This window comes from Notamacropus eugenii, chromosome 1, assembly GCF_028372415.1.
Source record: "Notamacropus eugenii isolate mMacEug1 chromosome 1, mMacEug1.pri_v2, whole genome shotgun sequence".
Taxonomy (NCBI): Eukaryota; Metazoa; Chordata; class Mammalia; order Diprotodontia; family Macropodidae; genus Notamacropus; species Notamacropus eugenii.
The window spans coordinates 497,811,729-497,835,672 of record NC_092872.1 but is presented as its reverse complement, the minus strand read 5'-3'; the positions used below and the strand labels follow the sequence as shown (position 1 = coordinate 497,835,672).

The 23,944-nt window shown below is 39.9% G+C and overlaps 1 protein-coding gene across 1 annotated transcript in view; it reads left to right on the top strand.

The window, feature by feature from the left end:
• Positions 1 to 23,944, top strand: part of COL20A1 (collagen type XX alpha 1 chain) — a 117,978-nt gene that overhangs the window by 71,793 nt on the left and 22,241 nt on the right. Inside the window, exons 24-29 of the mRNA XM_072633307.1 lie at positions 12,213 to 12,355; positions 12,751 to 12,880; positions 20,020 to 20,058; positions 21,899 to 22,037; positions 22,593 to 22,735; positions 23,480 to 23,589. Of these exons, the coding sequence (XP_072489408.1) occupies positions 12,213 to 12,355; positions 12,751 to 12,880; positions 20,020 to 20,058; positions 21,899 to 22,037; positions 22,593 to 22,735; positions 23,480 to 23,589 (704 nt within the window). The remainder of the gene's footprint in view (positions 1 to 12,212; positions 12,356 to 12,750; positions 12,881 to 20,019; positions 20,059 to 21,898; positions 22,038 to 22,592; positions 22,736 to 23,479; positions 23,590 to 23,944) is intronic.

Below are 23,944 nucleotides of genomic sequence, written 5' to 3'. Positions count from 1 at the left end.
CATTTCTTTTCATTAGTCCCTTTGATATTCTGGACCTTTTGTTTTTCCAAATGAATTTTGATATTATTTTATCCAGCTCTAGAAAATAATTGTCTGATAGTTTAATTGGTATGGCACTAAATAAGTATGTTAATTTAGGTAGAATTGTCATTTTTATTATATTAGCACGGCCTACCCATGAGTAACTAATGTTTTTCCACTTACTTAAATCTGACTTTATTTGTGCAAAAAGTGTCTTGTAATTGTGTTCATATAATCCCTGGGTTTGTTTTGGCAGGTAGACTCCTAAGTATTTTATACTGTCTACCCTAGCTTTAAATGGGATTTCTCTTTCTATCTCTTGCTGTTGGACTTTGTTGCTAATATATAGGAACACAGAAGATTTGTGTGGGTTTATTTTGTAACCTGCAACTTTGCCAAAGTTGTTTATTAATTCAAGTAATTTTTTACTTGAATCTCTGGGATTCTCTAGGTAAATCATCATATCATCTGCAAAGAGTGATAACTTAGTTTCTTCTTTGGCTATTCTTATTCCTTGAATATCTTTATCTTGTCTAATTGTTACAGCTAACATTTCTATTACCATATTGAATAATAGTGGTGATAATGGACAACCTTGTTTCACCCCTGATCTTATTGGGAATGCATCTAGCTTATCCCCATTGCATATAATGCTTGCTGAAGGTTTTAGATAGATACTGCTTATTATTTTATGGAAAGTTCCCTTTATTCCTATGTTCTCCAGTGTTTTTAGTAGGAATGGGTGTTGTATTTTGTCAAAAGCTTTTTCTGCATCTTTTGAGATAATCCTGTGGTTTTTGTTAGCTTTGTTGTTGATGTGGTCGATAATGCTAATAGTTTTCCTAATATTGAACCAGCCCTGTAATCCTGGTATGAATCCTACCTGATCATACTGTATTAATCTAGTGATAAGATGCTGTATTCGTTTTGCTAAAATCTTATTTAAAAATTTTTTTTTATTAATTTTTTTTATTTTTTTAATGTTTAACAATCACTGCCATACAATTGCGATTTTATCCCTCCCCACCCACCCCCCACTACCTCCCTCCCTCCCCACGACTGCATACAATTCTGTATAGATTCTACATATACTTTCCTATTGAGTATATTTTCACTATAGTCATGCTATGTAGTCAGACTAAGATAAATGAAAGAATCCGTATAACAAATCAGAACATGATACACAAACAGATACACATACACAAACATGATCTGCTACATTATGTGAGTGACTTCCATATTTCTCTCTCTGAGTGTGGAAGGCATTTTGCCTTGAGGTCCACCATTGGGATTTTTTTTTTTTTCAGAAGTTCTTGTGTTATTACAAAAATCTAAGTCTACCAGAAAAAACTCTCACACACTGTGGTTGTTGCTGTGCATAAAGTTCTCCTGGTTCTGCTCCTTTCACTCAGCATCAGGTCATATAAGTCCTTCCAGGCCTCTCTGAAGTCTTCTTGTTCATCATTTCTTATGGCACAGTAGTACTCCATTACATTCATATACCATAATTTATTCAGCCATTCCCCAATTGATGGACATCCCCTTGACTTCCAGTTTTTGGCAACTACATAGAGTGCTGCTATAAATATTTTTGTACATGTGGGACCCTTTCCCATTTTTATGATCTCTTGGGGATATAGTCCTAGTAGCGATATTGCTGGGTCAAAGGGTATGCACATTTTTGTAGCCCTTTGGGCATAGTTCCAAATTGCTCTCCAGAATGGTTGGATGCGCTCGCAGCTCCACCAACAATGAATTAGTGTTCCAACTCTCCCACATCCTCTCCAGCATTTATCATTTTCTTGTTCTGTCATGTTTGCCAATCTTATAGGTGTGATGTGGTACCTCAGAGTTGTTTTGATTTGCATCTCTCTAACCAATAGTGATTTAGAGCATTTTTTCATATGATTATAGATAGCTTTAATTTCTTCCTCTGAAAATTGCCTGTTCATATCCTTTGACCATTTATCAATTGGGGAATGACTTGTATGATTATACATTTGGGTCAGTTCTCTATATATTCTAGAAATGAGGCCTTTATCCCCGAGCTTAGCTGTAAAAATTTTTTCCCAATTTACTACATCCCTCCGGATTTTGGTTGCATTGGGTTTGGTTGTGCAAAAACTTCTCAGTTCAATGTACTCAAAGTTATCCATTTTGCATTTCATAATGCATTCTATCTCTCCTTTAGTAAAGAATTCTTCCCTTCTCCATAGATCTGATAAATACACTATTCCTTGCTTCTCCAGTTTGTTCATGGTATCAATCTTTATACCTAAATCATGTACCCATTTGGACTTTATTCTTGTGTACGGTGTCAGGTATGGGTCTATGCCTAATTTCCGCCACACTGTTATCCAGTTTTCCCCCCAATTTTTGTCAAACAATGAGTTCTTATCCCAGAAGCTGGGGTCCTTGGGTTTATCAAACAGAAGGTTGCTATATTCCTTGCCTACTGCATCTTGAGTGCCAAGTCTATTCCACTTGTCTACCTCTCTGTTTCTTAGCCAATACCAAGTGGTTTTGATAATTGCTGCTTTATAGTACAGTTTAAGGTCTGGTAGCGCTAGGCCACCTTCCCAAGCATTTCTTTTCATTAGTCCCTTTGATATTCTGGACCTTTTGTTTTTCCAAATGAATTTTGATATTATTTTATCCAGCTCTAGAAAGTAATTGTCTGATAGTTTAATTGGTATGGCACTAAATAAGTATATTAATTTGGGTAGAATTGTCATTTTTATTATATTAGCACGGCCTACCCATGAGCAACTAATGTTTTTCCACTTACTTAAATCTGAGTTTATTTGTGCAAAAAGTGTCTTGTAATTGTGTTCATATAGTCCCTGGGTTTGTTTTGGCAGGTAGACTCCTAAGTATTTTATACTGTCTACCCTAACTTTAAATGGGATTTCTCTTTCTATCTCTTGCTGTTGAACTTTGTTGCTAATATATAGGAATGCAGAGGATTTGTGTGGGTTTATTTTGTACCCTGCAACTTTGCCAAAGTTGTTTATTAATTCAAGTAATTTTTTACTTGAATCTCTGGGATTCTCTAGGTAAATCATCATATCATCTGCAAAGAGTGATAACTTAGTTTCTTCTTTGGCTATTCTAATTCCTTGAATATCTTTATCTTGTCTAATTGCTACAGCTAACATTTCTATTACCATATTGAATAATAGTGGTGATAATGGACAACCTTGTTTCACCCCTGATCTTATTGGGAATGCATCTAGCTTATCCCCATTGCATATAATGCTTGCTGAAGGTTTTAGATAGATACTGCTTATTATTTTATGGAAAGTTCCCTTTATTCCTACGTTCTCCAATGTTTTTAGTAGGAATGGATGTTGTATTTTGTCAAAAGCTTTTTCTGCATCTATTGAGATAATCATGTGGTTTTTGTTAGCTTTGTTGTTGATGTGGTCGATAATGCTAATAGTTTTCCTAATATTGAACCAGCCCTGTAGTCCTGGTATGAATCCTACCTGATCATAATGTATTAATCTCGTGATAAGATGCTGTATTCGTTTTGCTAAAATCTTATTTAAAATTTTTGCATCTATATTCATTAGGGAAATTGGTCTATAATTATCTTTCTCTGTTTTGTCTCTTCCTGGTTTGGGTATCAAAACCATATTTGTATCATAGAAAGAATTTGGGAGGACTCCTTCTTCCCCAATTTTCAAGAATAGTGTATGTAGTATTGGAATTAACTGTTCTTTAAATGTTTGATAGAATTCACTTGTGAATCCATCTGGCCCTGGAGATTTTTTCCTAGGGATTTCATTGATGGCTTGTTCAATTTCTTTTTCTGAGATGGGGTTGTTTAAGTATTCAACTTCCTCTTCTGTTAATCTGGGCAATTTGTATTTTTTAAAATATTCATCCATCTCGTTTAGATTGTCGAATTTGTGGGCATAAAGTTGGGCAAAGTAGTTTCTAATTATCGTTTTAATTTCCTCCTCATTGGAGGTGAGTTCACCCCTTTCATTTTTAATATTAGTAATTTGATTTTGTTCTTTCTTTTTTTAAATCAGATTGACCAAAGGTTTATCAATTTTATTAGTTTTTTCATAAAACCAACTATTGGTTTTATTTATTCTCTCCTTTGGTTTTCAGTATTTCTAATTTGGTATTTACTTGGGGATTTTCAATTTGTTCTTTTTCTAGCTTTTTCAACTGCAAGCCTAAGTCACTGATCTCCTCTTTCTCTATTTTATTTATGTAAGCATTCAAAGATATAGAACTTCCCCTAATAACTGCTTTTGCAGTATCCCATAAGTTTTGGTATGTTGTCTCACTATTGTCATTCTCTCGAATGAAATTGTTGATTGTTTCTATGATTTCTTCTTTAACCCAACCCTTCTTTAGAATTAGATTATTTAGTTTCCAATTGATTTTTGGTTTCTCTTTCCATGGCCTTTTATTACATGTAATTTTTAATGCATTATGATCTGAAAAGGATGCATTGATTATCTCTACCTTTCTGCACTGGATTGTGAGATTTTTATGTCCTAGTACATGGTCAATTTTTGTAAATGTTTCATGTGCCACTGAGAAAAAGGTACATTCCTTTCTATTCCCATTTAATTTTCTCCAAAGATCTATCATATCTACCTTATCCAGAGTTTTATTTACCTCCTTAACCTCTTTCTTGTTTATTTTGAGGTTAGATTTATCGAGTTCAGAGAGGGGGAGGTTGAGGTCCCCCACTAGTACAGTTTTGCTATCAATTTCTTCCTTCAACTCCCCCAACCTCTCCTCTAAGAATTTGGATGCTATACCACTTGGAGCATACATGTTTAGTAATGATATTGCTTCATTGTCTATGGTGCCTTTTAGCAGGATATAGTTTCCATCCTTATCCCTTTTGATTAGATCTATTTCTTACATGAGCTGAAGCACAATATATTCTGCTCCATCCTTTGACCTTTATCCTATGTGTATCCCCCCATTTCAAATGTTTCTTGTAAGCAGCATATTGTTGGATTATGGCTTTTAATCCATTCTGCTATCCGTCTCCGTTTTATGGGAGAGTTCATTCCATTCACATTCACAGTTATGATTACAATCTGTGTATTTCCCTCCAACCTCTTTCCCACCATTTGTGCTTTTAGCTCTCCCGTCTCCCTTCCCCTCCTCAATAGTATTCACTTTTCTCCCCCTCCTCCTGCAGCCTTCCCCTCCTTCTTTTAGCCCCCCTCCCTTTTACTCCCCTTTACTCTTATTGCTTCTTTCCTCCCTTTTAGCCACCCTCCCCTTTCTTCCCCCTTCCCCTCCTACTACCTATAGAGCTAGTTAGGATTATCTACTTAAGATTATTGTTCCCTCCTTTAAACAAATCAGATGAGAGTACCTCTCAAACAATGCTCATCTCCCTCCCCTCCTTCCCTCTACTATAGTTTTGTACTTCTTCCTGTGATATAATTTGCCATTTTCTGCTTCCCCCTTTTCACACCTCCTATTACAATCCCTTCTCATACTTAAATCGTATTTTTGACATGACATCATTTACTTTATACCCGTTCCCTCTACATATATCCCTTTTATCATAATAGCTGCACAGTTCTCAAGATTAACAGGTATCATCTTCCCTTACAGGGAGGTAAACAGTTTGCCCTAATTGAGTAGCAAGTTTTTGTTTTTGTTTTTTCCCCCCTGTTTACCTTTTTATGATTCTCTGGAGACCTGCATTTGAAGATCAAATTGTCTATTGAGTTCTGGTGTTTTGGTCAGGAAGCTCTGGAAATCCCTTATTTCGTTGAATGACTTTCTCCTTGTCTGAAATGTTATGCTGAACTTTGCTGGGTAGTTGATTCTTGGTTGAAGTCCCAACTCCTTTGCCTTATGGAATATTGGGTTCTAATTCTTTCGATCTTTTAATGTAGAAGCTGCAAGGTCCTGTGTGATCCTGACTGTATGTCCTTGATAGTTGAATTGTTTCTTTCTGGCTGCTTGTAGTATTTTCTCCTTCACTTGATAGCTCTGGAATTTGGCAACGATATTTCTTGGGGTTTTGAGTTTGGGATCCCTTTCGGGAGGGGAACGGTGGATTCTTTCGATGACTATTTTGCCCTCTGGGTCTAGTACTTCTGGGCAGTTTTCCTTGATGATTTCCTGGAAGATATTGTCCAGACTCTTTTCTTCATCATGGGTTTCTGGCAGGCCAATAATTCTTAAATTTTCTCTCCTGGATCTATTTTCCAGGTCAGTTGTTTTTCCAATTAAATATTTTACGTTTTCTTCTATCTTTTCATTCTTTAGATTTTGTTTGACTGATTCTTGTTGCCTCATTGAGTCATTAGTTTCTACTTGCCCAATTCTAATCTTCATCGTATTGTTTTCTTCAGTTAACTTTTGCATCTCCTTTTCTATCTGACCAATTTTTCCCTTTAAGGAGCAATTTTCTCCATTTAATTTTTGTACTTCTTTTTCCATTCGACCAATTTTCCCAGTTAGGTTTTGTGTTTCCTTTTCCATTTGATCAATTTTCCCAATTAGGTTTTGGGTTTCCTTTTCCGTTTGATTAACTCTTCCTTTTAAGGAATTATTCTCTCCAGTTAATTTTTGAACTTCCTTTTCCATTTGTTCAATTTTCCTTTTCAGAGTGATGTTCTCATCAGTGAATTCTTTTTTTATAATTTTAAAATCATTGGCCAGTTTTTCTTTTATTTCCTTCTTCAGCTGTTCCAGGTAATCTAGTTGAGCTTGCGAGAAATTCATAGTCCCTTCTGAGGTTTCAGATGGAAGTACAGTCTCAGCTCTGACCTCTTTGGTGTTTGTGTTTTGGTCCTTATCCCCATAGAAAGATTCTATGGTTTTTTCACTTTTCGTCTGCTTTTTCCGATTCATGATGTTGGCTGAGTGTTGTAGCTTCTGGTTCTTTCAGTCAGAAGGTACAGATCTTTGTGTTGAACTGATGTGTGTTGAGGCTAAAAGCAGGTTTTTGTTTTTTGTTTCCCAGATCAACCCTGGGGTTAGCTTGTTAGGTGTGTGGGAGGGGTGGTCTGGTCTCAGGAGATCTCTTCAGCTGACCTGAGGCAAAGGCAAGGTCAGAGGATGGTGATCCCAGCTTCCCTATTGTCTTCCCTTTTCCCCTGAAGGGCTGGGGCACACCTAGATGCTAATGCATGTTCCCGCCCCTCCTGGGGCTCGTCTCCTGGTGCTGAGGCTTGCCTGGGTCTCAGTGCGAATTTTCTCTGCCCTGGGTCCTCTGTCCTTCCGGATTGCCTCCGCCACAGTAGGAAGAATCCTCCTTTGCTATTTTTCTAGCCTCTGGTGTTATGAGACTATTTGCCCCCTTCTGCTGTTCCCGCTGATCCAGGATTTATCTGGGGAAATATTTTATGGTTCTTTCATGGTCATCAGGGGGGAGGAGAGAGCATTTACTGATCACTCCGCCATCCTGGCTCCCGGAAGTTCAAGTAGGTGACTTACCGAAGTTTAGTCTTCAGGATGAAGGTTTCAAGGGTTGCTGTGCTGATATCTGGTGCTCAGTGTCTCTCACCGGCTCGGTTTGGCTTGTCTCCTGCTCCGCTGGTTTCGCCCGCCACTCTCGGGCTTCTCAGGTCCCTTCCGCCCTGCTGCGCTGACCGCGCTGCGCTGTGCGCTGGGGGCTTACCCCCGCGGAACAGATCCTTCCCATGGACCTTCTAGTCTAATCTGGGCTCCGAATCTGTCAAAGTCTGTCACCCACTGGATTCCACACCTCCAAAGTTTCGTCAGATTCTCCTTTCAGAGATATCCAGAGGAGTTTGTCCAGGAGCTTATGTGAGTCGTTGCTTTCACTCCGCCATCTTGGCTCTGCCCCCATGAATACATATTTTCAGAGTTGGTTGTTAAACATTTATCAGCACACCCCAGAATTACCATACACATCATGATGGTGTGGTGATTGTCATTCTGTTATGCACTCCATTATACACACTAGTGGAAAAAAGAGTAAGGACATGGATAGAACAATACCTAGGAGAATCTAATCTCCATCACACTTTCTCTTTTGATGATTGTGTAGTAATATAAACCAGAGTATGCTGGCAAATATTTAACAATCAACTCTAAAAAAAATGTACTCTTGACACACTTTTAAGCTTAATTTGCATTATTAACAATCAATCAAGCAATAGATTTAGCCTTAGTGTTTGCTAACTTTGGAGGTATAAACGCTCATGCTGAAAATTAAACAATAGACTTCCAGAGTTGGTTTGAGCTGGCTTCAGTACATCCTTGAATATAATAAGTATTTCTATTGGACTTTGGGATAGGCTATATGACCTCTTCTGTTCCTACCCTAACCCTGCGTTAATCCACAGTGACTCAGATAGCAAACTGATTGTATTCCCCACACAGGCAGAGGTTTGGAAAAGAGGGCTCTGATATTTTCTATATGTAGTGGGAAAGCCAGTGTCAAAAAATTATGCCCTAACTTATCCACTAATGAAATACTATACACAAATAATAAAATTCTGATCACATCTTGGCAGAAAGTTTTGTCACTTATTCACTGCTTCACCTTGTAAAAGTCCCTTCCCTTCTCAGGATTTAAGTTTCTTTGTCTGCGAAATAAGGGGGTTTGTTTAGTTGATTTCCAGGGTCTCTTTCAGCTCTAAAGTTCAATATTTTCCAAAGGCATCTTGCACAGTTTAGGAGGCCAAAAGGCTAATTTGTTCTAGGGCACTTAATTTACAACATGGACTTTAGTCTAATGAATATGACTGGTTTATGGTCAGATTTTCCACTTAACCTGAACAGCAGGTGAAGCTTTCTCTGAGCATGTAAGTGCTTACACACACAGGGCACTTAGGAAAATAAGAGGAACCACTTTATCTGGAGACTGGTTCTTATTCACAGGAGATGGCAGCTGATGTTTAAAGACCTTCTACCCCCAAAGGTTGTCTTCATTAATATTCGCTGCCTAATGGCTTCACTGGCCATGGAATGGACGTGGCATGTTTGTAATCTACCATCCTAAGTCCCCCTTCTTCCTTAGTCCTTGGAGGAAAAATTGCAATGGCTTTTCAGAAAAGTTCCCATGTCTGGGAGTTTGAAGGTACTACTAATATTGGGGAGACAGAATCTTGATTCCAGCCTATGGCACATAGGGATTCCTATCAACTATAGGGAGTGAGACATTTTGTGTTGTGTAAGCTAAGGTGGGTGGGCCAGGCATATAATAATGGCAGAAGAGTCTTTCCAGAGGTTGCCCTGGAATGGTTAGAGATCTTTGGAGATTTCTACATTCACTGCTGGGAGTTTAGTGTCTTGTAATGGTCCCTTATGCTGTCAAGGGCCCCTCTAAAGGCCAGGTTTATGTATTCATTCAACAAGCACCTACTGTATACAAAGCCCTGGACTAAGAACCAAGATGAAAAATGAAAAAACATAATCCTAGCCTTTTGGGAATTCACAGTCTATATTGATATGTCACTTATCAAAAATCACACAGAGAGTTTGTCACATAGCTAGAATTAGCATCCAAGTCTAGCTCTGCCTCTAATTTTATGTGTGACTTTAAATAAATTGATTCTGAACCTCCTTTTCCCTATCTACAAAATTATTATCTCTAAGGTCCCTCCCAGATCTAGCATTCTATGAGTCTGTGAGTCTGGTTGGGGGAACATGACAGACACATGAGAGGTAAAGTAATGCACATCCAAGTCACCCAGTTTCAAAATCTCACTACCATTCTTGACTCTTCCTTGTCCCTTATTTTCCATATCTAATCAAAAAGTGCAAATATTGTTGATTCTGCCTCCATATCATCTGTTCCCTACTCAGACAACTATCACCCTAAATCAGTTCCTCATAACCTCCTGCTTATATAATAGCTCTCCTAATTAGATTCCTAGAGATTAGATTCCTGATATGCAGCAGAGTATGGATTGATTCTCTGCTGCTTATGCTAATTTTGGCCTAACAATTAACCCCAAGAAAATAGAGGTTCTCCATCAGCCTGCACTGCGCCATCCATATGTGAAACGATCAGTTACAGCAAATGGAAAAATTCTGAATACTGTGGATATGTTTATTTACCTTGGCAGTATACACATAGATGATGAGATTGGCACATACGTTGCCAGAGCTAGCGCAATGTGTGGGAGGCTCCAAAGGAAAGTGTGGGGGAGAGGAGGTATTAGGCTGCCTACCATACTGAAGGTCTACAGAGCCATTGTTCTGACCTCATTGTTGTGTGCCTATGAAACATGGACAATATGCCAACGCCATGCCAGGAAAGTGAATTGCTTCCATTTGAATTGTCTTAGAAAGATTCTGAAGATCACCTGGCAAGATAAGGTACTGGACACTGAGGTCTGCTCTCAAGCTGAAATGACAAGCATTCAAACTCTACTGGCAAAGAGTGCAACTCCAATGGGCTGGCCACGTTGTTCAAATGCCAAATATACATTTGCCTAAAAGATTATTTTATGGAGAATGCATATAAGCAAACACATGGAGGTCAGAAAACAAAGATACAAGATAACAAGATACAAGGACACAGATACAAGGACATTATCAAAGTCTTTCTGAAGAGCTCTGGGAGACACAGGACCACCCAGCATGCTGTGCCTTCATCAAAGAAGGAAGGTGCTGTACTCTGTGAGCAAAACAAAATTGCAATAACTCAAAAGAAATGTGATATGTACACATTTAGAGTCATTTCCATTTCAAATGTTGATATGAACTATTTGTACCCAACCTGTGGTAGAGCCTAGATCAGCCACAACCAGACACAACTGATCCTCTTCTAGTTTGAAGAACAACAACCACCTAACAAGATTCCTAGTTTCCCCCCTCTCCAGTCTATTCTCCCCCACTAAGCTGTTGGAGTCATCTTCCTAACAAGTCTGACCATCTCTCTCTACTCAAGAAGCTTTGATGGCTCCCTGCTGTCTCCAGGATCAAATACACACTCCTCTGTTTGCCCCTTCACAATTAGAACCAGGGTTTTGGCTAGAATTGGAATTAGGCAGAATTATTGCCCAATACTGCCCAACCCCTCCTATTGAAAGTCTTAGATAAACTCATTCACCAAACTGTGGATTAAGCGTGAGATCCTTCTCAGTGGTATTTGCATCAAAAAATAGGAGATGGAAGAGGGAAATACTTAATGAAAATGAATGAATAATGACAATATTTGCCATATTAAAAATCCTTTGTGTATTCTGCATTCCATTCAAACCAGTTCACTTCCTTACCTGCTCTTTCCTCAATTCAACATTCCATCTCTGACTTCATGCCTGGAATGGACTCCCTTCTTTTTCACCTTCTCTTCTGGGAATCGTTGGCTGCCTTCAATGTTCAGCTCATGTTGTGTCATCTCAATAGAAAGCCTTTCTTGATTCTCGTAATTGTTAATACTCTTTCCTTTTTCCTCTCCCTCAATTCATCATGAATATATTAATTAGGGAGCATAATGTAGTGATTCCAGAACTGGCCTCAAACTGGGAAGACCAGGGTTCCAGGTCTGCCTCTGATGCATACTGACTGAGACTCTGAGAAAGACAATTAACCTCTCTGTTCCAGGCACCTCTGAAAGTAGAATGTAAACTGCATAGGAGGAGCAGACATGAACAAAAGGAATGCTGTCATCTGGGAGTTAGTGTACCAAAGAAATAACAAGTTCATTTCCTAAACTATTTTTATCTTCTCCCTTATTATATTTCCCAATTAAATGTCAGCTTCTTGAGGGCAGGAACTGTTTGATTTTTGTCTGATTTCCAGGTGCTTAGCACAATGTCCTCCCTGCATGTACTAAGTATTTAATAAATGTTTGTGGAATTTGATTGAATCAAAATGTCACAAAAATATATGATTAAATAAAGGGATGATCACAATGGTGGGAGTAATGAGGGAAGTACTCATGGAGAGGTGATTTAAGTTTTAGTTTGTGTCATGGCAAAAAGCATGGAAAAGAGCATTCTAGGTGGAAGAAACTGCATGAACAAAATGGTACGGAGGCAGAAGTAAGCAGTGCAAAGAACTGTCTAATAGATTGCCTTAAATCAAGGTACACCAGCTTTCTTTCTCCCCCCACCACCCCACTATCCTAATTCCTATATAGTCCACATCTCACTGTCCCTTGGTTTTCTCATAAGATTAGTAAAATGAGCCCATGTCACTAAGTGACCTTTGCCATCTCTAGGCAGGCACCATTCTACTTTTCCAAGGCACTATATTTTCTGCTACAGTGAGCAGGAATCCACCCTTGAACCTTGTGCTAGCCTCAGAGACTCCCAGCAGCCTTCGGATCCTCTGGACACCCCCTAATGACAACGTTCTGCACTACAGACTCACCTATGCTTTGGCCTCTGGCTCTGGCCCTGAGAAAACAGTAAGTCCAGGACTGAACTGGAGAAGAATCACTCAAATGAGTTACCATTAAGGTGGCCAGTTCACTCTATAGAGGCTACCCTTTATACAGAGTCCTAGAAAAGAAGGGAGATGATATCTAGTAGGGGATGGGAAGAGAGGTGTGGGATGGGGAAGACATGATGAGAAATGGAGATACTGCCCTGTCCTTGGTGGTAGGTAGAACTAGTCTGTTGAAGGAGAAATAGTCCTACCTTAGAGCTCTACCTTTAGGGAGTCCCTAATATGAGGGAGAAAGTGCATAAATGAACAAAGAAAATACTTTCAAAGCAATATATCAATTAGTAATGATGAACAGAATGGAGACAGACATGTCTTTGCTTGGAAGACAAAAATTCTTTCTACTGATCCTGGTAGATCATAGTTCCTGGCTCAGAGAACCATGTGACACTTCCTCTCCTGCTTCCTGGGACCAAGTACAAGGTTATGGTTTCAGCTGTCTACAGTCTGGGAGAGAGCAATGTCGTGTCTGCCATAGGAAGGACCGGTGAGTGCCCTAACCTTACCTTGATTTCCAGGTAGCGATCGGTGGCTGGTGAGCAGTAGTCAATCCTGGCATTGTACTAGAACAGTACTTTTAACTTCTTTCCAAGCCTAATCATATGTCAAGTGTCATTTGATCTTCCCAAGAGTCCAGTGAAGTGGGGCAGGGCAGGAATGATTATCCTCATGTTACAGATGAGGAAATCAAGGCTTCAAAATATTAAATGATTTTCCTTTGGTCACAGAGCTGGTAAGTGGGGGAGGCAGACCTCCTGATTTCTTGACTTTGGAGCCTAGAGCCTTCTCTATTATGCCAGTTTTAAGTTTGCCTTTAGTATATTCTGTTTTCTCTTGCTGAACCATTTCTTGTCTTTCTACTGTCTCCTTCCAGGCTCCCATCACCCTAATCCTGCCATAGCCTTTCCAGCAAGGAAGAAAAGACATTTTTTACTTTTAAGTTTTTTTCCAATTTATTTATTGTTTTCTTTTTTAAAATTTGTTTATTTAACTTTTAACATTCATTTTCACAAAATTTTGGGTTCCAAATTTTCTCCCCATTTCTCCCCTCCCCTTCCCCCAAAATGCCGAGCATTCTAATTGCCCCTATCACCAATCTGCCCTCTCTTCTAACATCCCTCCCTTCACTTGTCCCCATCTTCTCTTTTGTCCTGTAGGGCCAGATAACTTTCTATACCCCATTACTTGTATTTCTTATTTCCTAGTAGCAAGAACAACACTCAACAGTTGTTCTTAAAACTTTGACTTCCAACTTCTCTTCATCCCTCCCTCCCCACCCATTCCCTTTGGGAAGGCAAGCAATTCAATATAGGCCATATCTGTGTAGTTTTGCAAATGACTTCCATAATAGTTGTGTTGTGTAAGACTAACTATATTTCCTCCCATCCTATCCTGCCCCCCATTCCTTCTAATCTCTCTTTTGATCCTGTCCCTCCCCAAGAGTGTTGACTTCTAATTACTCTCCCCTCCTGTTGCCCTCCCATCATCCCCACCCTGCTTATCCCCTTCTCCCCCACTTTCCTGTATTGTAAGATAGGTTTTCATACCAAAATGAATGTGATTAGAGTAAGCTTCATGTTTTTTCTCTCACCTCCCCTCTTTTTCCCTCCACTGAAAAGTCTTTTGCTTGCCTCTTTTATGAGAGATAATTTGCCCCATTCCATTTTTCCCTTTCTCCTCCCAATATATTTCTCTCTCACTGCTTAATTTCATTTTTTAAAGATATGATCCCATCCTATTCAATTCACTCTGTGCTGTGTGTGTGTGTGTGTGTGTGTGTGTGTGTGTGTGTGTGTAATCCCACCAACTACCCAGATACTGAAAAGTTTCAAGAGTTACAAATATCATCTTTCCATGTAGGAATGTAAACAGTTCAACTTTAGTAAGTCCCTTATGACTTCTCTTTGCTGTTCACCTTTTCATGCTTCTCTTCATTCTTGTGTTTGAAAGTCAAATTTTATTTTCAGCTCTGGTTTTTTCATCAAGAATGCTTGAAAGTCCTCTATTTCATTGAAAGACCATTTTTTCCCCTGAAGTATTATATTCAGTTTTTCTGGGTAGGTGATTCTTGGTTTTAGTCCTAGTTCCTTTGACTTCTGGAATATCATATTCCATACCCTTTGATCCCTTAATGTAGAAGCTGCTAGATATTGTGTTATCCTGATTGTATTTCCACAGTACTTGAATTGTTTCTTTCTAGCTGCTTGCAATATTTTCTCCTTGACCAGAGAACTCTGGAATTTGGCCACAGTGTTCCTAGGAGTTTCTCTTTTTGGATCTCTTTCAGGTGGTGATAAGTGGATTCTTTCAATATTTATTTTGCCCTCTGGTTCTAGAATATCAGGGCAGTTTTCCTTGATAATTTCATGAAAGATGATGTCTGGGCTCTTTTTTTGATCATGGCTTTCAGGTAGTCCCATAATTTTTAAATGGCCTCTCCTGGATCTATTTTCCAGTTCAGTTGTTTTTCCAATGAGATATTTCACATTATCTTCCATTTTTTCATTCTTTTGGTTTTGTTTTGTGATTTCTTGGTTTCTCATAAAGTCATTAGCCTCCATCTGTTCCATTCTAATTTTAAAAGAACTATTTTCTTCAGTGAGCTTTTGAACCTCCTTTTCCATTTGGTTAATTCTGCTTTTGAAAGCATTCTTCTCCTCATTGGCCTTTTGAACCTCTTTTGCCAATTAAGTTAGCCTATTTTTCAAGGTGTTATTTTCTTCAGCATGTTTTTGGGTCTCCTTTAGCAAGGTGTTGACCTGCTTTTCATACTTCTCTTGCATCTCTCTCATTTCTCTTCCCAATTTTTCCTCCACCTCTTTTACTTGATTTTCAAAATCCTTTTTGAGCTCTTTCCTGGCCTGAGACCATTGAATATTTATTTTGGATGTTTGGGATACAGAATCCTTGACTTTTATGTCTTTCCCTGATGGCAAGCATTGTTCTTCCTCATCTGAAAGGTTGGGAGGAGATATCTGTTCACCAAGAAAGTAGCCTTCTATGGTCTTATTTTTTTTCCCTTTTTTGGGCATTTTCCCAACCAGTTACTTGACTTTTGGGTCCTTTGTTAAGAGTAGGGTATACTCTGGGAATCTGTGAGGTCTCAGTTCCTCCAAAGTGGCATGATCAAGCATGTACTGGTCTGGATGTAGAAAGGTATTTTTGTGCCCAGAATCTTAGCAGTTACCTCTCCACAGTCCCCTGGCCTCCAGTTCCATCAAGTCAGCACTAGGGGCTGATTTTAAGATAAACTGGATGGGCAGGGCTGCCATTCAGTGTGGGACAAAGACCAGCTTGGCCAGGGCTGCCACCCAGGGCTGAGGTAAGACTCAGATCTTCAATGCCCCCAGGGGTTTTTACGCTCCAACAATGGAGGGTCTGTATGGGCTGTGCAGCCTCTGTAGCCACTGCCTGCTGCTGGAGCTATGGGAAGGCCCTTCTCCCTTCCTGGACAGCTGATAAAACCCCGTCACTGACCTTTGGCACCTGTGGGTTGAGGGATCTGAGGACCAGCTGCTGCGACTGGAGATTCTGCCCCCGAGGTGTCCTCCTCCCAGAGTCTCATCCCGCTGCATGGCCAAGGCTGGGCTGGGCTCCACTCTGCATCTGGCACAACCAACATTTCCATGGGCCTTTCAGGTCACCCTCGGCTGGAAATCTCCTCCACTTTGTTGTTTTCCACTTCTGCTGCTCCAGAATTTGTTGAGAGTCCCTCTCTACAGGTATTCTGTGGGCTGTGTGGGGAGACCCTGCGTAAGTGTGTCTTTCTAGTCCGCCATCTTGACTCTGCCCCCCCAATTTATTTATTTTTAGTTTTCAGCATTCACTTCCATAAGTTTTAAATTTTCTCCCCCTCCCTCCCCTCTCTCTCTCCAAGACAGCATGCAGTCTGATATAGACTCTACACATACATTCCTATCAAACACATTTTCATATTAGTCATGTTGCATAGAAAAATTGTAATGAAATGGAGTAACCACAAGAAAGAAAAAAACAAAACCAAATAAAACAAAAAAGGAAACAGTCTACTTCATTCTTCCTTCCAACTCCAGAATTCTTTCTCTGGATGTGGATGGCATTTTCCATCAAGAGTTCTTTGGAATGGTTTTAGATCCTTGCATTGCTGAGAAAGGCTAAGTCTGTCAAAATCAGTCTGTGTTGTCTGATTATCTCCTACGTCTATCTGATAATCTGTTTTGGATGAACTTCAGCTTGTCAATGTCCCATTTAAATGTGAAGACCATATATAATTATATTGATTAAGTTTGATCTCAAAAAGATGAAAAAAGTATACCTCCTTTTTATTCTTTTCAGAAGTGGAGAATTGTATGTATGTAACATTGCATATGTCAGACTGGGTGATGAGGATAGTTTTACTACATTGCTTTTTTAAAAAAATCTTTTTAAACTTTGGTTACAAAAGATGGCTTGATGGGAAAGGTGAGAGAAGGGTTATATTTAGAAATGAAAGTGGCATAAAAACAAAAGCTATCCATACAAATATTTTAAAATAAAATGTAAAGACAATGACTAGGGCAGGGGATGAAAGGACCATCATTCCCTTCATTCTGAACTATAGTGGCAGGAATAATTTATCAATCTGGATGACTGAGGTGGCATTGTAAATGCTGAAGTCACCTGAAAACTGATTGTTTCATTTCCTTACACTGGCTTTCTCTTCTAAACACTGTTTTAAAAAAATTTATTGATGTCTTTTCTCTTTGCATCACAATTATTTCAACTTTTTCTCACATTCTGTTGACATTGTGGTTTTCGCTCAGTAGTTCATTTACATCAGACTCTTTGTAATCCCATGGACTATATAGCATGTTTTTTTGGCAAAGATACTGGAGTGGTTTGCCTTTTCCTTCTCCATTGAATTAAGGCAAAAAAAAGGTTAAGTGACTTGCCCAGGGTCACACAGCCAGGAAGTATCTGAGGTTGGATTTGAACTCAAGTCTTCCTGACTCCAGGCCCAGCACTTTATCTACTGAGTCATCTAGCTGCCTTCAAGGAAAACAGAGGTTAATTCACTTGTCCAGAATCTTCTTATGTCAAAAAAACAAGAGTTAGGCAAAAAACATGATACAGTGATTGTAAACTAAGTGTACAATAGCCATTGCTAGGGATCCCCTGACTTGAGTAGATAGGTATATCTGATTATCTGTTCTGTAGTATCTCCATTGGTTTTTTGATCACTCAGTCCAACTTTCTTCTAGTGATCTTTTCATTTACATTATCATCATTATATAGATTGTTCTCTTGGGTCTCTTTATTACTTTGCATCAGATCATTCCCATGTTTCTCTGAATTTCTTATAGTTTCCTATTGTAAAAATTATTGTACAATAATATTGTATAATTATTGTGCAAAAATATTCTATTACATTCATGTATTATATATCTTTCAGTCTTCTCCTCATCAATGGGAGGTCATTTTGTTCAAAAAGCATTTTCCAGAAGCCAGACACTGGCAGCTAGAAGCCTCATTCGATAGAAGTAGCTGTTTTATGTATCCGAATTACCAGATGCTGCAGATGTAGCAACCACAGTTCATAAGAAAACTTTAAAGTCCTCAGAAGGCGATTATATTGGCAGTTGTGAAAGTGATTGAGGAAACTGAATCTACAAATTACCCTTGACTTTCCAGAGACACCTGAGATTTCATCTATAGCTTTCCTGGTCCACAACTCTGCCAAGTTCAGTGTCTTGAGAATTAAAAAGCAAAGAATACCTATCCCTTGCAATAGTACTGATTGGCCCTTTTGTCCTTCCTCATATATTCCTATAATTTCAGAGTTGAACGAGTCCTTAGATGTCAGTTTAGTCCACCTTCTTATCACATATAAGGATAGCCACAATAGCATCCCTGACAAGTGGACATTCAGGCTTAGCTTGAACACTCAGAGAATGGCAAACATATTGCTTAATATTACAGCCTACATCATGGTTACTCTGCTTGGTAGGAAGTTCTTCTTTATATTGAGCCTAATTCTGTCTCTCTATAACTTTCGTCCTACTCTTCAAAGTCAGGCAGATCAAGTCCGATCTCTCTTGTCAGTCATTTCCATATTTGCCAGTCATTTGCATATTTGGAGATAGTGATCAAAGTCTCCCCTTAGTCTTCTCTTCCTTAGGCTAAGCCCCTCTAATTCCTTTCCCCATTTCTTATAAGATGTAGTATTCAGTCCCCTCTCTGTTCTAGTTGCTCTTTTCCAGACACTCTCCAGTTTGTCATTGATCCTCTTAGAATGTAGTATCTGGAGCTGAGCCCAATGTGCCAGATTTCATCTGACCAGGAAGAACAAAGGAACTCTTTTTTGCTCATCTTATTCTAAATGCTAGATTTCTACCAAGCAACATGGTATAGGTAGGAGCAACCTTACACATAAACGGAACAGACCATAGTTATGAGATCTGATTTGGGGAGTTACTATGCTCTCACCCTTCCAAAAATAATTCTATCCAACCTGAAACTGCTTTAACAGACTTTACTTTCCCCAATGAGAGATGAGGCTCAGAATGTGGACAGGGAGAAGACTGACTCCAACTCATTCATACATGTGACTGATATTGACAGCAGGTTCAAGAGTAGGCTTTAAATTCCAGAGGTACCCAATAATTAACTGGTCTGTCTTATGAGATAGTGATCTTGCCATTACTCAAAATGTTTGAGCAGAAGCTGGATATGCACATAATGGGGAAGCTGTGTGAGTGTGCGAAAGGAATCTGGAGAAAGTATTTAATATCCGAGGGACCTTGGTCTCAGTATCCCTCCCCATTGTTAAAGTGAGAAGGTTGGATCAAGTTGTCCCTAAGGTTACTTCTATCATTCTGTAATCTCTAGTCCTATCTTGAGGCCAAGATTTAATTGTGCATGGATATTGTTTCCTGCCTTTTTTTGAATGAAAATAGGTAGATGAGTTTCATTTTCACCCAAGTTTTCTTTTCTGTCTCTCTGCAATCCCACCCAGAGGCTTCCTCTCTGTTTCTAGAAGAATGGATTATGGCTATTGCAGGACGAATGGACTTGGAAGACTTATTCGTTGGATGAAGTCTAAAAAAGTTGACAGAGCTGTCAACTTTTGTGGAAGAGAGGATCAAGGATAGGAATAATCCCCAAATGACTAATATTTAGTATTAGAATTTAGAAACAGTCTTAGGACAGAACACCTTCTGGGCAGATTTACTTGGGCTCTCAATGACCAGATCGGAACTGGGGTTGGTAGCCTAGGACCAACTCGCTAGTAGAGTAGGAAAAACCTGTAGACAGTCTCCCATTTGTGGATAACTGAGAGTGGTCTATGTATAGTGAATGAGTTTTATTTCAGAAAAAAATTCTCATCTCTTTAAGGAAATGCTAGGTATATATTCTGGGTCTAATATTTTCTGTGTGACTATAGGAAACCACCAAACCTCTCTGATCTTCAGTTTCCTCCTCTATAAAATAATGATAAGTTACATTTACATATGAAGTTGGTATGAGGTTAGTATTTCCTAAACTCTAGGAATATGAACTCCAAAATACTGTCCCAGGACTTCCGTGTGACAATTCTGGGGTTGATGCACCTGGTTATTTGATGGGCTAAACTTGCTTCTCTAAATACTTTTTCTGTTTGTCTCTTAGCGGCTTGCCCAGCTCTCCATGCCAACAGCTCTCTGACAGGTATGGAACCTGTTTATGTCTTGTTCCCTACCATGTCTTGGTATTTGTACTAAGCTCTGATTTTTCAGACTCATCCTTCTTCCTGTTCTTGTTATCCTATGTGCAACATAATTCTAGTATTTCTATGTCCTCCTCCTCCTCCCGCTCCTTTTCCTCCTCCTCCTCCTTCTTCTTCTCTGTCTGTCTGTCTGTCACTCTGTCTCTCTGTCTCCCTCTCATCTTCTATTCCATAGAATCTTTATCTCCTTCTCCTCTTCCTACTCTCTCTCTCCTTTCTCTCTTTTTCTCATTCCCTCCCTCCTCTCCTCCCCTCTCTTGTGTCTGTCTTTCTTTTTGTCTTAAACACACACATACACACACACACATCCACACAGACAAACACACCCTACCCTGTTTGGAATTTTATATCCATCTTCCTCTTACTAAAGATGTCAACTATATAATGGCTACTAGAATCAATAGAATGGTGGGGGTAGGAGTAAGAGGAAAGGGAATTTGGAAGAGGATCTTTTAAAACAAACTTACTCTTTTTCTAGACTTCAAGATACCCAGAAACGGGAATTCAGATTTCACCTTCTGCTTTATACCAATTAGTATCTGAAATGGGGAGTGAGTCAGAGTGCTTTGATAACCAACTAAGACACAGGAAAACCAGTCAGAGTGGTATGATTGGCTCATGGTGGAAGGAAGAAACCTTTGAAAGTCCTGACAGGATTGTAGAGAATGAGAAAATAAGTAATATAAAGAGCCAGAGACGGAAACACAATTTTGATGGGTTAGAAACTTCTGTGATAAATGAAATATAAGGTGGGACAGGCAGAGGTAAAAATGACTTTTCTTCCAAGCCTTACAGAGTCTGCAGATATTTCTCCTTTCTGACAGTGCATTTGGTGCCATGTTAGGAGGGAAAAACTCATTATTGATCTTTTTTTTAAAACATACACGACACACACACGCACACGACACACACACACACACACAACACACACACACACACACCAGCTTATTAAACTTCTTCTAGGGCAGAGAAAGAGATAATATGTTTTTCCATCTGTGGGAATCTCATACTGGTAATTCTATCTCTTGGGTCTGCCTGGACAGTGAGAGGAAGGAGCTAGAATGAGTCTCTCTGAAGTGGCACTAAGCCCTTTTAATGCTTAGGACCTAAGGCATTGGGGGATGATGTCAGGATAGGTCAAGGACTTGGTAACAGGTGCTGAGTGGCCCCAAGTTCTGAATAAGCAGCTTTGTAGGGCGTGGTTCATGTTCACAGAGCCTTGAAGTTGACATATTACTTAACAGGAACACAGCCACTTGGAGTATGGCAGCTTGTAGTAAGCAAGGAGACGGACAGAAGAGAACAGAGAGGCCTCCAAGTTATGTCTGCACCGAGACAAACTTGGTACGAGCTAACATCATGCGTATTAACACCACTTGGGTCAGGGAGTAATCACAAAAACTAAAGGCAAAGAATAAACCGATAAAAGGTTTATTGCCACCTGCCACCAAGGGGATTCTCAATCTGTCTTGCTCTTATTCCTGTATCTTACTTTTTCCTTTTTTTCTGTCTTTTTTCTTCTCTCTCTCTCTCTCTCTCTCTCTCTCTCTCTCTCTCTCTCTCTCTCTCTCTCTCTCTCTCTCTCTCTCTCTCTTTCTCTCCTCTCTCTCCCTCTGTCCTGTCCTCTCTCTTTTTCTCTCCTTCATGCTCCTTCTCTCTGTCCTTCTTCTCTGCCCTATGGTCTGTCTCTGCATCTCTCTCCCCATTCCTTTCTCCCTGTACTGTCTCTCTCTTGCCCTTTCTTTTTTTTCCCTTCTCACTCATCATTTCTGAATGTTCCAGGATTTGACATGATGGAGGCTTTCGGCCTGGTAGAAAAAGAGTATGCATCTATCAAAGGAGTCTCAATGGAGCCCTCCATCTTCAGTGGAACTCGTACCTATACTCTTTTCAGAGATGTTCAGCTGATGCGTCGAGCCAGGTAGGACCGAGGCAGGATGATCCAGCAGGGAATGGGCTGGATTTGGAGTTAGTTACAGGACCTGGGTTTGAAGCCTGGCTCTGAGGCTTACTACCTGTGATCTTGGACAAATCACTTAGTCTCAATAAACCTCAATTTTCTCATCTATAAAGGGAGGGAGTTGGACTAAATGACTTTCTGAGGTCATCTTGCTTGCTGCTCTATATATGATTTTATGGTCCCATGATCTTGCTCCAAGGGGCTTCTCTATGGGCAATGCCAGAGAACCAAGAAAGGCCCCTCCCTGGGAAGACTGGGCCTTTCATACTTTCCCACTTAGTAGAACCCAAATGTGGAGGGTTGAGTTTAGTACAACACTCCCCACAGTGATTCCTGAGCTTCAAAAAGACCATTGCCCACCCCAATCCCCTGAATTATGCCATGGTCTTTTGCTAGTAATTAGTGAAGTTGGAACACACATAGTCAAGCTGTTGAGGAAGCTGTCCTCCCCACTCCTAGGAGTTGTCCCTAATAACTTTCCTGGGGTGGGGGGTGTCTGTCTTTGTGTTAATCTAGTGAAATCCATCCAGCTGCCCTCCCCCCGGAGCACACCATCAGCTTTCTCCTCCGTGTGCTCCCAGAGACACCCAGGGAGCCCTTTGCACTGTGGCAGATCACTGATGAGACCTTCGAACCCCTTCTTGGAGTTACCCTTGATGGTATCATTTTGAGGATCCTTGAGGGGCAGTGGCCCAAGCCTGCAGATAATCCCCCTCCTAAATATTGTTCCCTCAACCACTCTAAGCAATTAATCTGTGAAATGAAACTCATGAGACCAGAGCTACTTGAGTGACTGTGGACAATTGGGGCAGGTAGTAATTTCATATTTTAAGGGTTTGCCAAATAATAATTGCAGTCAACTCTTAATTGTGTGCATGTGCATCATCCACTGAAGATTTTTAATTCCAGGCCAGTGTCTATCATCCCCCACTTCTGTCACCCTAGGCAGACATCTGAGCTACCTCTTTCTTAACTCCAACCACCTCTTTCCACCATTATCCTTCTAGTGTTAATTAGGAGTCAAATAGGTCAGTTGAAACTTTGCCCTCCCCCACATCAAATGTAATTTGGGAGGTGAAACCATTATTTTTAATGTGTCATTCATTCTGAAGACAAATATTTGTGACTTTTGAATTAGTCACTGTTTTAGCAATTTTACCTATTTGAACAGATAAATGAGAGTTGTGTGCAAACCTACTGTTTGTCTCTCTCCCCAAACCTCTTCCAAGCCCTCTGGTTCCACCATCCATATGATGTAACAATTGTGAACAGTTTACTTTGAGGAACTAATTTGGGAGTGACTTATGGCCCCTGAATTCCATTCCTGTCATAGATTGAGGGTGAAAGGTGTGTCCAGTTTGGGTCATCTGCTCTGTCATCATCTGATTTTTTTCCCTCTACAGCTGGCAGAAAGTCCCTGACCTATTTCAATCGAGACCACAAGACTGAGTTGCAAGAAGTCACATTTGATTTGCAGGAAGTGAAGAAGATATTTTATGGGAGCTTCCACAAGGTCCTAACTTTGAAGAGGGTCACAGATTGGTTTTTAGCATAGATCACTTGGTTTTTGGTCCTCTGCCATCCTGTCTCCTTATTATGGGTCCAATTGTCTCTGACTCAGCCTTGCCTGAAACATTTCCCATACTACATTTCTAGAGAGCTTTTCACTTTTTGTTCATATCTCTGTATATTTCATGTAAATCTTCTGTCTTCATTAGCTAAATGCTTTACTGAGTGGGGCATGTGAGGTGAGTGGGAAGGGGAGGATGACTTACCTAAGATAAAACAGCTTGTGAGTGGCAAGGCCAGGGCTAGGATTCTGAACTCCTGAGAAGAAAGAGCACTGGGCTGGAGGTTAGGACTGGACT